Here is a 15,014-nt window from a genome sequence, read left to right as displayed (position 1 = left end):
ATAGATATAGCCTTCATAGATATAGATAGATATAGCCTTCATGTGCTATAGAAAAGATGATCCTTTCCATTTGAACTGGAAATTACGAGTGCGTTATGTTCAAGTGCTTTTGTTGTTGTAGTGAAATGAAACATGGCAGACCCACAGATCCTGACCTTTAACTTGGGTAAAACAATTTTAGACTGACTAAATCATCTGCTACAGCAAGAAGAGGATTTATCAAGACACAAACTGTAAATAATATGCTGTATATTTTATAGATTATGAATAATTGTTTTTTTTGCATTGCTCTCCACCATGTTGAAAAGGTCCAGGGTTACCTCATCTTGGCAGCTCATGTATCAAAATATTCTACGAGCTCTCCAGTGGAAATTACGACGTGAGGGGGTATTCATTTGAAATTTTCTTTTCGGCTTTTGGTATTTACCATTATTTCCATGGCACGTGAAGGCAGCTACTAGTTGCTACAGTCTACTGGGTAGGCTGGTAGACTGATCTACCCAATCATAAATCTAGGTAGACACTCCCATTTGTGGCATAATATTACGCCTTTAATGACCCTTACTTTGCAATTGTTGCAACATAATGTACCAACGTTCCTGATTGGAGAGTGAGACCAGAACACTCGGTTTAGCTAGGCCTTTACGGTTACCAAATCGTGACATTTTAATAGCGCGGTTATTAGCCTATTAATCGCTGCCTCCCTAACCCATGTCATATAAATATTATATAATCTGTAATCTTTTGAGCTATTCATAAACTTGCATTTATAGTATGGGAAGAGATACACCCTCAGAGATCAGTTATATATTAAAGTTCATTTGACTTTGTTTATTCAATGGGTCGACACAAACACCTTCATTTACACCATTCAGCGACTTATGTTAAAAAAACAGCCAAATATTTTATTATTTACAGTGTTACATTCTGTTTACACCCAATTAGCAGTCAGCACTTAATTCTGTTACTCGATGCCTTACTCAGGATCATCATCGGCAGCTCTCATTGGCCGATGATAAAGGCAAACGAGTGGTCATGACCGGGTCATTATGGTTAGAAGTCATGCTTTAAAAATACACATTGTTAACAGCCTCAAACGTTTTTTCAATTTAAATGTTACCATAAATCTACCTGTCTTCAAGTATTAAACTGAATCTGCAACAACCTAAACACAGAGAGTACAACAATTATAATTAAATAAACTGGAGGGGGGGTTATACAACCCTATAATGTCGTTTTTGTAGGAACTAAAGCAGAAAAGAACCAAATCTAAAAGATCAGGGGGACTCAGGATGGAGACTCAATCTGGAATAATTGATCAGCCAAGGTAGGAAATTGGATGGCCAATACTTATAGATATTTGAAGATATATTTTCACAAAAGAATAAAGAAAACAATGGTTTGAAAAGTCTAAGAAACCGTCACAGCTGTGAAACGTGGGTGACACCTAGTGAATAAAGTGAGCAACAACACCCAACTTGAGGCCAGTTCAATCCAGCACAATTTGCTGTGCCAAGAACTTGTTTGGCATACTGTTTCTTTCTAACTCCGATTTTCTCCTTGTGCCTGAGACTGAGCTGTATGTGTTGAGTCAGAAAGTATAGCGTCAATGCTGCAATGTAAGGTCAATTACTGTTAAACTGACATTTCGTTGGTTGTGGGTTAGGGAACTTGCATTGTAGTGTTTTCCCTATTTTGCGTCGGTGACGAAACCAAGAATCAAATCCAAGGCTTAATTAAAAACTAAATTTTCCAGGATGCATCCAGCAGTGACAACCGGCCCATCCAACATGTGTCCGGTAACACACCAGTCACATGACTAGCACTCGATCTCCAACAATAGAGAGGTCCCCACTCTGTACTGAGTGTGCAGGACCAGGGGCACTAGGACCAAGGGGGTGGCGGGTCAGGTAGGGCTGCTCCGGAAGCATCATCATCTTCCTCCTCCGTAGTTGTAGTGCCACCCCAATCTTCTTCCTACTCTGGGTTTTTGCTTCACTTCTGAAGGTCCTGCGGGACGCTGAAGCTCTCGTAGATGTTTGCCGCAAAGTCCTTCACCTGCTCTATCATCAGCAGGTCCTGAGGTGGGGGGGGGGGGGGGGGGGAGACAGGGGGAAAGGAGGCGGGAGACAAACAAGAGAGGGGAGTGATGGGAAGGAGAGAGAGAGAGATGGAGAGAATTATTGCCGGAATGAAGCAAGCGGGGTATTATAACAGAGTGGGTTGAGGATGGAGTGGGAGCCACTTTGGTAATGGAGCTGGTTCTACAAAAACACATCTTGAGGATAGGGCTGGGCTTTCTTTCCGGTTTAATTCAATCATTTGCATTTTTACTTTCCTACGGTTTGGGAAATGGCTGAACATCAGAATCGTATTTGTAAAAGTTTAAATCCTTCTGGCGAAATCGACCAGCCTTACTTCAATTCAAAAAAAAAAAAAAAAAGAATTGTCCCCAGGGGGCAATTGAAGGCACATAGAGCAGCAGCATTACAAAGGACAAAGGTTGGGTGCAAACATAGAAACAAAAACAAAGTGTTGTTAGTTAGTACTCGAGGGGAACTTGGGTGCATTGGTTCATATTCCACATGAATTGAGTCATGCTTGTCTAACTGGTGCTCATGTATTCTGAGGGGTGTTACCTGGACAAAGTAGCTGGGGGTCTCACTGCAGATGGTGTTGATCTGACCGTTGATGATGGGGATGATCTTGGCCAGTGGTAGGCTCACCTCAGCTAGGCTGGAAGGACGGACGGGAAAACAGACAGACGCGTGAGATGATATCTGAATAGAGGAACTTCAACGCAATGGTCTAAACTGTCCGTCACTATCAGATAGTAAACAACACGGGTCGACACTGATTGGTCGACCGGCAGATCCATGGTGAAACTGACCTATCAGCAGCGGAGATGGGGGCCGAGTCCCCGGGGGGCGGGCGGAAGAACTCTGACAGGTTGTCAAGGAGACGAGAGAAGCCTCGGTTGAGGACCGTGGTGAGGACCGTGTTGAAGTCCGGACTACAGGCGACAAAAGGAAGAAAGAATTAAACACACTGTGGCAGACGGCAGGGAGGACTGAGGGGAACAGTAGCTGAGTGGAGTTATCTTTCAGCCCGCTGGCTCCACCCCCAAGCCTTATATGGACCTGATCCTGGTTAAGCAGTTAAAGGGAGAGCAGGCTGCCACAGGGGGGGCTACAGACAGCCGACTAGAGAGAGTGATCGGCTGGAGGTATCGACCAGACAGACAGACAGACAGACAGACAGGCAGGCAGGCAGGCAGGCAGGCAGGCAGGCAGGCAGGCAGGCAGGCAGGCAGGCAGGCAGGAAGGCAGGCAGGCAGGCAGACAGACAGACAGACAGACAGACAGACAGACAGACAGACAGACGACCATGGGGGGATCCCGGCAAGGGACGGAGGGGCGGCTCAATTGGAGGATCCCTAGCTGACCAGTGCTCTCCAGCTGTGGGGCCTTGGGGGCGCAAAGCCCATCGAGGTGCGGGGAGTCTGTCTGTATATCACCACGTCTACCCCACGCCCCGAATAGATGAACTGATAGAACGGCTAGGAGCCGCCCGGTATATCAGCGCGCTGGACCTGACAGAGGGCTGTCGGCCGCTGCTTAGCTCCCGAGGCACGGGAGAGAAATGCATTGGCCCCTCCTGTTGGGCTGTTCCGCTACAGGAAGAAACCCTTTGGCCTGCAGGAGGCTGAGTAGCTGGGCTACGCTGTCGGGGTGGGGGGGGGAGGGATGCGTGAAACCCTAGATGTATAAAGTTGAGGTGATACAGAACTGGCCACGCCCTCACGAAGAAAAAGGTACGCGCATTTGTGGGGCTGACCAGCTACTATCTGAGGTTTGTTCCCACTTTGAACCCCCCCCCCCCTGACGGATCTGACCAGGGGCCGTCTGCTCGCCCCATGTGACCTGAACCGCGGAGACGGGGAACACCTCCCAGGACCTGAAGGGAGCACTGTGTTCAGACGCCATGCTGGTAACCCTTGACCTCACCAAACCACCGGGGGTGCAGACGGATGCGTCGGAAAACGGGTTGGGGGCCGTCTTGTCGCAACTACAAGGAGGTGAGGAGCACCTCCCGCGTCATGTTTATGAGCCGGAAACTGTTGCCATGGGAAACCAAACATCTCCAGGGCGGAGAGGGAACTACGCCCGCTGGCTCCGATCACTGAAACCCTCTGCTTTCTCAGTCGTCGACAGGTCAGGGCCAGCCAATGGGAATGCCGAGGGCTTTTCCAGGAGGGAGGCTTTAGGTAGCTAGACTGCCCTTTCCCTCCCGGTCTGAGGGGAAGGTTGGGTAGCAGATGGCAGGGAGGGGTGAGGGGAATAGTAGTTTAAAAGGAGATATCTTGCTGCCTGCTGGCTCCACCCCCCAAGCCTTATATGGACTTCTTCCCCTAGCAAGGCAGACCTGAGGATCGTAAAGCCGGCAGTGCTTGGGGTTAAAGGGAGAGCAGGCTGCCACATGGGGGGCTAGCAACTACAGACAGCATCGGAGTGATCTTGTTGAAGTAACGTACCGCCGACTAGAGAGAGAGAACGAATAACATTTAATTATGTGTTGTGACCTGGAGCGTCTGATTCCCCCCACGGTGTAGCGACTGTTTTACACGAGAACCCTGCTACGGCGACCCCCTGCACACCGGACTGATAAGGACTGTGCTTTGGATGAGGTGGTTGACCTCCTCCCCTGGTTGTAAACGACCATAAATAAAGGACCATTGACTTTGAGCAGTACTCTGTATGTGTGGTTTACCTCTCCAACATGTCCCTGGTCTCGTTGAGCAGCTTCACTGTCAACACGTCGTTCTCTGTCAGCCCACAAGCCTGTGGGGAAGGACCGGACATGGAGTAGAACACAGATGAGAGCAGAGAAGTGAGTTCAAACAGTCAAATGGCAGTTGGAGGCCGGCAAAGGTCAATATTAACAAACGTCACTAGTTCCTCTCAATAAGATTTGCATGGGTTTGTCTTCGGGATATCAGGTGACTCGTCTCACCTGGTCGGCCAGCGTGCTCTCCTCGTCGGCCATCATGTACCAGGTGAGGGGCCGGTGGGAGGGTGCCCCGGGGTCCGTCGAGGAGCCCCCCTCCACCTGGGCCCTCACCCAGCTCACCTGCTGCTCCAGCTCCGACAGAGAGAGGCTGTGCTTCAGAGACACACTGCACACACACACAACGGATCACCGACATGGAAACGTGTCCACAAATGCCAACACACACGCATAGACACACAAACGCATATAGACACACCGAGACCCCCCGGCCCAATAGAGACAAACTAAATATTAAGTAATAAATCAACATACAGAAGACTACACGGTCGGACACTCACTCTCCAAATGTCTCCTGGACCGCTCGCTTCACCACCGTTATCAACTCTGTTAGACCTGGGGGGGTAAGAAAGTAAGAGAGAGGGGGGTAGATTCGTGTGTATGATGTTGGGTTTGTGTGTGTGTGTGTATTATGTTGGGGGTGTTTGTATGATTTTGGGTGTGTGTGCATGATGTTGGGTGTGTGTGTATTATGTTGGGTGTGTGTGTTATCCTACCATCTCCCAGGAGGTGCTGAATACTGGACAGATACTGCTGCTGCACGTCTGGAGGAGCCATGGAGCTCTGGACACACAAAGCCAAAACGTCAACAGCACGCACATGTCAACGCCATCACTCGCATTTTTGTCCAATTCCTGTCTCATCAATGTCAAACAATAACTGACTTCTAAAAAGAATATCTCCGAGAGATGTTTTTTTCTAATTTCATTCATTGCCTCATCCTATTTCCCCTCATTCAGTCCTTTCTCCTCCATATATTTCCATGTTCACAGACTCAGACACAGACACACAGACACACATACTCCCCCCCCCCCCCCCCCCCCGGCGGTCTACGTACGGCGGCGGCGCCCCCTGCCGAGTTGTCCAGGTACAGGTATCCCCCGATGATGTTGAGCTTCACCCTGAGCAGCACCACCAGCATGCAGGTGCTGTAGACGGCCGCGATGCTCCGCGTGAAACCTGGAGGGCATTAGGACCCAGGTCAGCACCGCCGGGCGCCACCTCCCCCACAACCCTCCCTCTGGGCCCTTCCTTAGCATACGTAGCTCAGTTGCTGAGGAATCTCATGCAGGCGTTTTATGGACCGTTTTGCACAATCCATCTCTTGAACAATCTTTCAGCAGTCTGAATGACTAACTATGAATTCAGATACATGTGATCAGGAGCAGGTAGGGTTTAGAGGGCATCTTGCTCAAGGATGGCCCTCAGATTAGGCTGTGAGCTTTGGGATTGATCCCAGGCTAAGAGTCAAACATCCTACAAATACCGTTTCCTTATTCTTTTAATAACTAATCTCCATAAAGTTGGAGAAGGCCGTCGGTTTAATCACTGGCTTCGCTAGATCATTTTGCATATGCCTGATGTGAAGAAAGAAGATGAACTTACTGATGATCTTCAGGTCCTCCCAGATCTCCAGCCTATTTGCTGGTCTGTTGAGGGGGAGGGGCAAGAGGAGAAGAATTAGACTGACATAAAATATAACAGAAACTACCAACACAATTTCTGTAGGATTTTTATTATTTACTAATTAATTAGGAACTCAGACACTTTTATCCTAAATAAGGGCTACTCAAAAGTTGTAGTTGTGACCTGTTTATGTAGATTTATTAACATTTTCATGGTATGGGGTGGTTTGCGATGCGATTGTATATGTTTTTTTGTCCTCATTATATGTCTACCTCATCTAATCGAATGAACATAGAAGCTGTTGGACCATTATTCAGAATAAAAAGTATCATAGACAGTTTTATTAATAGACGTAACAGTCCTACAGCTCCAAAACAGTTATTATAGCATGATGTAGCGCATCACCACTACGAAAGAGTTAGGAAGTTAGGATAATAAATGTGTTTTGGGTTCCACTTACTTGGTTTTGAGCAGCGCTGTGAGGCTCTCCGAGTTCAGCTGGTGAATGATGGCTTCTCTTAGTGTAGGGAGCATGGACAGAACTGCACGCACACACACACACACACACACACACACACACACACACACACACACACACACACACACACACACACACACACACACACACACAGTTACAGTGGTTGAAAAGACCCAGTGGTCCTCAAATTGCTTTTCATTGCCACAAGTCATGGATGCTCCCACTGTGATTGGAGCTCTTCATTCAGCCGGTAAACTGATCGGTAGCCTCTTGGTGAGCCGAGGTGCTCACCGGTCATGTTGCACGTCCTCTGGTTGCTCTCGAAGTGGAACTGCCGGCGGGCCTGGGAGATGTACTCCCCCGCCTCCCGCTCCCCGATGTCCCGCATCTTCTTCTGGGCATACCTCCCCAGGAAGTACGCCCCTGCCAGGGGGAGGAGTCACGGATCAATTAGCAAAATGTTGCTACTGGGCTTGTTAATCAGAATGCATCATGGGATTTTTTGGTGGTGATAAGCCAGGGTTGTGAGAGTACTCATTGACAACAGAATTGTAGTCATGCAACGCCTAAACTAAAGTAAATATACGCATAATAGGCTAATCAAAACGTTGTTTTTCCATTTCTCGTGTGAGAAACATAATGGCAGTTTCAAACACAACAATCTCATTGCATAATGAATGACTAATAATGACGAATAAATTACTTAACATTGACCAAAATACTATGACGTCACCATGTAACCCATATAAAGAGTTAGCAGAAAGTTTTCAGATAGAACTGTCTTATTGGGCTTAAAATAATAAAATTTTCTTCGAACAAAGTATAACGTTGCTGGGAAATTATGATCTTTTGAAGATGCAGACATAATATTTTGCAGTCAAGACATATGTATTATTTTGCAGTCAAGACATATATATATATACATATATATTAAAATATCTCAAATAACTATCAATTGTCATGCATATACCCTGTTCCACTGTTAGCACAGTTTACCTCATATTTACATCAGACAGAGTGATTAAAGTCCAGTGTTATAATGTAATTACGACAAATAAATACAAAGCATAGTATTTGCAAGGGTCGATAATATAGGTATTCCCAATTTGAGGATAAAAACAGACTGTCCAGAGTTTGAACTCTTCCTTAAGTATGTCACAAGCAACAAAACAGATAACATTTCACTACATTATGGGACGCAGTACCCAGGTATAACGTTCATCACCTTTGTTTCAGAATCATCAACATAATCTCCCACAGTCAAACTTGTAAATCCACCTGCTGTTGACTTAGCCTACATGCTAACCACAACATGTTGCACCACAATGGTGCGACAGTCAACACATCTGCAGAAAACACAGTGCTTAACAACTTCGTAATAGTGATCCTTTGCTTTGCAGGGTCATTGCTAGTGTGACAGCCCTCCTGAAGGGCTAATATGCTACTTATTAGCATACACATTAAGTTACACATGAAGTTACCTCCGACAAGAGCTCCTGTAAAGATGAATTTCCTCTTGTGGCGTTTCACGAAATTCCAAACAGACGAGAACATTGTGGCTGTAACCCGCAGATCGGGACAATCCGCACAACAAGCACGTTTAAACGACTGCTACAGCCTAAACATCGGTTCGGGGAAACTAATCGCTAGCTGGAGTCTACCTCCATGGTGGTCAGATGAGGGACAGACAGCAAGTAAGCAGGAAGTGTGCTCTTCGCCGCTCGACTACTCATGTCTGGTGTGGTCTGCTGTTCCCCGCTCGACTACTCATGTCTGGTGCGGTCCCAGTCCCACCAATATTATCTTCCCCTTCGGGTGCTGCGGCATGGTGTTTACGATGAAGGTCCTCCTGTATTTACACTTCTAAATTTCATAATAACTCATGCACCTTTTGTTAACTTTGTCGTTGTAAATTGTAACTTGAGTAATCATGGGAACGGAGACCGAAATGAACGGCGCTGATTTAAAACCGGGCTTCTGTCCAACCGATGGAGAAATTGAAAAGTGGATGGCCAGTGCTTTTGACATGGTAAATGTTCATTCAAAGTACCAGTGAGCCAACAATCGAATTGACACCTATGGCTTCATACCACGCTGACATGTTCGTGCTTACAATTTAAATGTGCGTGTTTGCATCTATTGGGTCGTATTTGAGCCAAGAGTGCTGGTGATCTCAACAGCTGTCTGTCCTGGTCCTTGATAGTTTTCTGTGCTCAGGCCAAGGATGCTCTGGAGAACGGAGAGGTTCCCGTCGGCTGCCTCATGGTCTACAACAACCAGGTCGTGGGAAAGGGCAGAAACGAGGTCAACGAGACCAAAAATGTAAGAGTAGAGAGTACTACATTGGTTTAAGTGTGTACATCTGATTTATCCTTTCGTATGTCAATGCTACACTACATGAATAAATAAATAATAATCAATGGTATATTGAAGCATTCATTTTAATCGGTGCACACACTTGGAGAATATTAAAATATTCGCGATTGGTAACATAAATTAGTTTACGTTCATTTTAGTTATTGATCAACTTTTGTGTGTGTGTGTGTGTGTGTGTGTGTGTGTGTGTGTGTGTGTGTCCGTCTCAGGCCACCCGTCATGCTGAGATGGTGGCCCTGGACCAGGTGCTGGAGTGGTGTCGGCATGGCGACGTGGATCCCCAGAGTGTGTGCATGAGGACGGTCCTCTACGTCACGGTGGAGCCCTGCATCATGTGTGCGGCTGCCCTGCGCCTGCTCCGTATCCTCACTCTTTGATTGTGGGCGTTTGTGTGTGTAAATGTTTGTAAATCCATGTGATTTGTAATCCTGAATCCTGAATTCAGTTCATTGTGTGCATGTGTGTGTGTGTGTGTGTGTCAGATGTCCTATTGTTACGAGGTTCTTTGACCCGGTCCCCCCCAGACATCCCGGTGGTGGTGTATGGCTGTGGCAACGAGCGGTTCGGAGGCTGTGGCTCGGTGCTGGACGTCTCGGCTGCACAGCTCCCTCACACTGGGACCGCCTTCAAGGTCTGTGGTCGGTCCCAAGTCAAGACACTCGACTGTTTACTACTGCTGTCATTATCTATATTTATACTTGTATCAATATATTTATAAATCGTGCAGACAAGTAGGACATGTAAAGGTCCCAGTAACAGTTTAATGGTATGTGTTTATGTGTGCCGAAAAGGATCCAAGTTATTATTTTCCCTTGGTTTATTTATGCGTTTTTCCAGGGCCTAGGCCCTTGCTTGTAATGTTAAGCAAGAAAGCAGTTGAGTTCATGTTTGTGTTGTTTAACCTGCCTGCGTTTGATCAAATTGTGTTTTGTGTTGTTTTGCTATTGCATGCAAATTTCTTTCATTTGTGTGTGTGTGTGTGTGTGTGTGTGTGTGTACATGTGTGCAGTGTGTAGCAGGCTACAGGGCACAGGAGGCGGTTGAGATGCTGAAGGCCTTTTACAAACAGGAGAACCCAAACGGTGAATAATGATCTTCTTGTCTTTATTCAATCTAATTAAGACCTCTCAAACTATATAATTTACCATCTTCTCTTTATTTCTTGTTTCTCAGCCCCTAAACCCAAAGCAAGGAAGGATTAAAGGCTCCCCAGGAACATCTCATTGACTTTTAATCGTAATAATTTGTATTTTTTTATATGTATAGAAATATATCATTTGTATATTTCAATTAAATGTGATGGTTGAAACAGCTCCTCGATATTTCTTTGAAGCATGTTGTTTGTATATACTTTCAAAGTCAGTATTAATTAAAGTTCCCATGGCATGAAAATCTCACTTTATGAGGTTTTCTAACATTAATATTAGTTCCCCTCGCCTGCCTATGGTCCCCCAGTGGCTAAAACTTGCGTTCGGTGTAAAACGAGCACCAGGTATCCAGCTCGCCTTGGAAGCTCAAAAAAAAAAAATGGAAGCTCAAGCTCGCTGATTTGGAAAGTGGCCCCATATGTCGTCATAAGGGACCCAGCTACCTCCCCTTTCTCTGCCTTGCCTGCCCAGAGAATTTGGCCCGCCAATGAGACAATGAGCTAAGACCTTGCGAGCACTGTGTGTGTGTGTGTGTGTGTGTGTGTGTGTGTGTGTGTGTGTGTGTGTGTGTGTGTGTGTGTGTGTGTGTGTGTGTGTGTGTGTGTGTGTGTGTGTGTGTGTGTGTGTGTGTGTGTGTGATTACACACACCTTAACGCAAGTGTTGGCTCGTAGTGGGGGTTATCTCGGCCATGGTTAAGAAGGTATTGGGGGGGGGGGGGGGGGGGGGGGAAAGGAACTTTGGCTTTGGCTCCCTGATGTACATGAACCAAGACATGGAGGAGAAAGGGATTGTTGTCCGAGATTGTCTGCCGCTTGAGCCCCGCTGCTGAGCGACCTCCGCCTCGGCACTGCCCGCTGCCCGCTGCAGGAGGCGGCGGTGCCTAAGCGCTGCCCGCTGCCGAGGTGGCGAGGCTCCGGCGGGAGAAAATCGCGGTCAACAATCGCAGGGCAACAATCCCTTCTCTTCCATGTCGTCGTTTAGTCTACTTCAGATTGATGTGGACGTGGAAGAACCAGAGACGTTGGAGAACCCGACGCAGTCGTTTGAGATCCATTATACCTTCTGGAGGCGCAAACAGCATTTGGCCCTGATAATATATATGCTATGATATAGATATCTATGTATAAGATGATATTATTTAGATATAGAGCTCCAGGACTCCCGAATATTTACAGAACACGGCCAAAGGCTGTGTGCGCCTCGGCATTGGGATACATCCCCTGTAAACAGTGCATGGTTCCGTGGCCGCAAGCGGCTCAGGGCCACACCCCCACCCTCCTCCTTGACCCGCCTCTCCTCCTCATTTGCATTAAAGCTACAGACACCAAAACGGTGCGTTTGGGGGAAGCAATGTGCGACTGGCTCGTAGTGGCTGTAATTCTGCACCACGGCTGAATTTCGGGAACGTCTTTTATATATATATATATATATATATATAAATATAATGTATCTATATTAAAGCATCCATAAAGTAGCATGCCATTCAACCTTTAAATATAATACTGTAGCAGATAAAGCGTAACATCCCCAGTAGGGGGCACCGTACGCATAGGTATTAATCTACAATACCAAAATGTTAAATCCTAAATGGTCTTAAATCTCTCTCTCTCTCTCTCTCTCTCTCTCTCTCTCTCTCTCTCGATACATGGAAGTCAATGGAAGTCAATGGGAGGACGGCTCTGCCGTCCTCCCATTGACTTCCATGTAAAAAAAAAGATAGTATTTTAAAAGTAGAATATCTTAAAAGTATAAAATATTTAAAAAATCTTAAATGAAGCGGGCGATTCCAAGCTATCATTTATATTTTAAAATTGTAATGAAGTCTCTAGGTAAAAAATTGAGGAAGGAGATAGGTCCCAAAATTTGTTGAGAATAATAAAGAAAGAAAGAAAGAAGGAAAGAATAAAACTTATGAAGAACAATAGTTGAGCGCTGCTTGCAGCACTCAACTAACTACTGTCCCCCTTTTTCTCTTTGGTAAAAACAAACAATCCCTTTGTATTCCTTACTGTATGAGTGCACTACAATGAAAATGAAAACCATTGACACAATGACAGAATGTTAACGTGCAAAAACAACGTGAATTAAATAATAAGCCAACGCCCAGTGGTACATGTTCCAGTGTTTGGGAGCATCTCACGCACGCTCACACAAGCACACACACATGCACGCGCGCACGCATGCAGTCCGGACAGTGTTTTTTATTGTGACAATGGAGGTTGACGGTAGCAACATCTTCAAGTTGTGTGCATATGATTTTGTGTGTGTGCTTACTGGCAATTGTTTGAAAATGTATTAAAGTGCTTGAAGGCTTTTTATAGTGAGAATATATGTGTCTGTGTTTGTGTGTGTGAGAGTATTAAACAAAAACACACACACAAACAAACACACCAGGTGACTGTTGTTGTATTGGGAATCTCACCATGTCCACTAGTAGAAGACTGGATTTGCTGGTACGCTCACAGTTCCCACCAGTAGAAGACTAGGGTTGTATTGGACAGCTCCTAGTGTCAACCAGTAGAGAATTGGGATTCGGGAGCTATTAACACACTGAGGGGGACAATGAGAGAGTAGCCTGATTATGAAGCGATTAGGAAAAGTAAAATACTGTCTGACCAAAAGAGGCAGGCTCACCAAGTCAGAGTTTGGTATGCAAATGTATGCTAATTTATGCAGAGTAGAATATTCCAGAATGTTTCACCTTTGAGTAAAAGACTTGATGTGTTAATGAAGAGACAGCACACACACACACACACACAAACACACACACACACACACACACACACACACACACACACACACACACACACACACACACACACACACACAGAGACACACACACACACACACACACACACACACACACACACACACACACACACACACACACACACACACACACACAGACACACACACAAAAGATGAGCACGTTCACAGACATGCATAAATATTCATATACCCATCCTACACACATCCGCAAAAAAACGGACTAACACATAAACACACACACACACACACACACACACACACACACACACACACACACACACACACACACACACACACACACACACACACACAAACACATACACAAACAATCCCACACTCACACAGACAATCAGAGTGAGTGCAAAGACATAATGAACAGAGTACGTCAAACTCTTTCTCCAAAAAAAGGACACACAATCACGCACACAAACGCTGATCTGATGAAGAGAGATGTCATACTGTATTAAAGTGACAGAACATTTCATATACACTGTCATACCCAACACACATACACACACAGGCCCACACACACAAATGCACACACACACACACACACATGCACATGCACGCACACACACACACACGCAGGCGCACACATTATCCTCCTTCCTGCATGTTTTATTGTTGAGGTTTCTTCTTTGTCTCCTCTCCTCTTCTATCGATTTCTCTCTTCCAGTGCTTCCTCTCAAATACATGATATTAATTGGATTCATAAAATAGAATCTAATTCTATACACCATGGTCAGATCGATATTTAGAGAGAGAGAGAGAGAGAGAGAGAGAGAGAGAGAGAGAGAGAGAGAGAGAGAGAGAGAGAGAGGGAGAGGGAGAGGGAGAGGGAGAGAGACGAGTCAACAGGAAAAGGTATTAAAGGAAAAAATAAATAATCTGAGCCAGACAAGGACAGAGGGAGATGCAGGGGAGGGGGAAGAGGAGGGATGGAGAGAGAGATGAAGGAGGGATAGAAACAAAATCAAACTGAAAGCTCTGTTCAGGACTGTGGCGGCATTGTGTCTATAATATCAGGGTTGTGTTTTGGGTCACCATGGTAACAGGGATCTGGAATAGCCGCTAGAGACAGAGAAAGAGGGATGAAGAGAGAGGGATAGAGAGAGAGAGAGAGAGAGCGAGAGAGAGAGAGAGAGAGAGAGAGAGAGAGAGAGAGAGAGAGGAGAGAGAGAGAGAGAGAGAGAGAGGGAGAGAGAGAGAGAGAGAGAGAGAGAGAGAGAGAGAGAGAGAGGAGAGAGAGAGTGAGAGAGAGATAAAGGAATGGAGAGCGAGAGATGTAGAGAGGGACGGAAAGAGAGATGAAGAGAGGGATGGAGCGAGAGTTTTCTCTTCTACCTCATCCTCCCATCTTCTGGGTGTCCTGCAACAGGTTAACCACTCTGTTTGTGTGTGTGTGTGTCACCAAGTTATTTTGTGTATGTGTGTATGTGTGTATATGTGTGTGTGTTTGTATGTGTGTGCGTGCATGTTTGTGTGAGCGTTCACGTGTTTTTCATTAGCTTGCTGGCTCACCCCTGTCTGGCCGTGGGGTGTGATGTGACGCTGTATCTATGTGTCTAGTATGTTTGTGCGTTTGTGTGTCTGTAGCCACAGTGAGGCAGGCCAAACATGAAATCATAGTCTAGTAGTCTGGTCATATTTCTCTATATTGAATAGACTCACTCAGACACACACAAACTAAACCGCCAATATAGACATACTAATGTGAGTTCAGATAGCTACATACACATACACCCACACACACAAACACAAAAAACG

The 15,014-nt window shown here is 45.9% G+C and overlaps 2 protein-coding genes across 2 annotated transcripts; one reads left to right on the top strand and one right to left on the bottom strand.

Moving 5' to 3' along the window:
- Positions 1-803: 803 nt before the first annotated feature.
- On the bottom strand, positions 804-8,683 carry pex3 (peroxisomal biogenesis factor 3). Its single transcript, XM_030345573.1, has 12 exons — positions 8,434-8,683; positions 7,244-7,375; positions 6,935-7,016; positions 6,454-6,497; positions 5,906-6,027; positions 5,565-5,631; positions 5,349-5,403; positions 5,014-5,176; positions 4,771-4,841; positions 2,891-3,013; positions 2,640-2,736; positions 804-2,079 (listed from the first exon to the last, which is right to left on the bottom strand). The coding sequence occupies exons 1-12, from the start codon at positions 8,504-8,506 to the stop codon at positions 1,996-1,998; spliced, it is 1,113 nt and encodes a 370-aa protein (XP_030201433.1). The 5' UTR covers positions 8,507-8,683; the 3' UTR covers positions 804-1,995.
- A 42-nt stretch (positions 8,684-8,725) lies between these two features.
- On the top strand, positions 8,726-10,640 carry adat2 (adenosine deaminase tRNA specific 2). Its single transcript, XM_030345574.1, has 6 exons — positions 8,726-8,981; positions 9,170-9,274; positions 9,538-9,688; positions 9,853-9,959; positions 10,338-10,410; positions 10,502-10,640. The coding sequence occupies exons 1-6, from the start codon at positions 8,883-8,885 to the stop codon at positions 10,528-10,530; spliced, it is 564 nt and encodes a 187-aa protein (XP_030201434.1). The 5' UTR covers positions 8,726-8,882; the 3' UTR covers positions 10,531-10,640.
- Positions 10,641-15,014: the final 4,374 nt, after the last annotated feature.

Source organism: Gadus morhua, chromosome 21, assembly GCF_902167405.1.
Source record: "Gadus morhua chromosome 21, gadMor3.0, whole genome shotgun sequence".
Classification (NCBI taxonomy): domain Eukaryota; kingdom Metazoa; phylum Chordata; class Actinopteri; order Gadiformes; family Gadidae; genus Gadus; species Gadus morhua.
The sequence above is the reverse complement of the archived record's forward strand: the minus strand, read 5'-3'. Positions and strand labels throughout refer to the sequence as shown.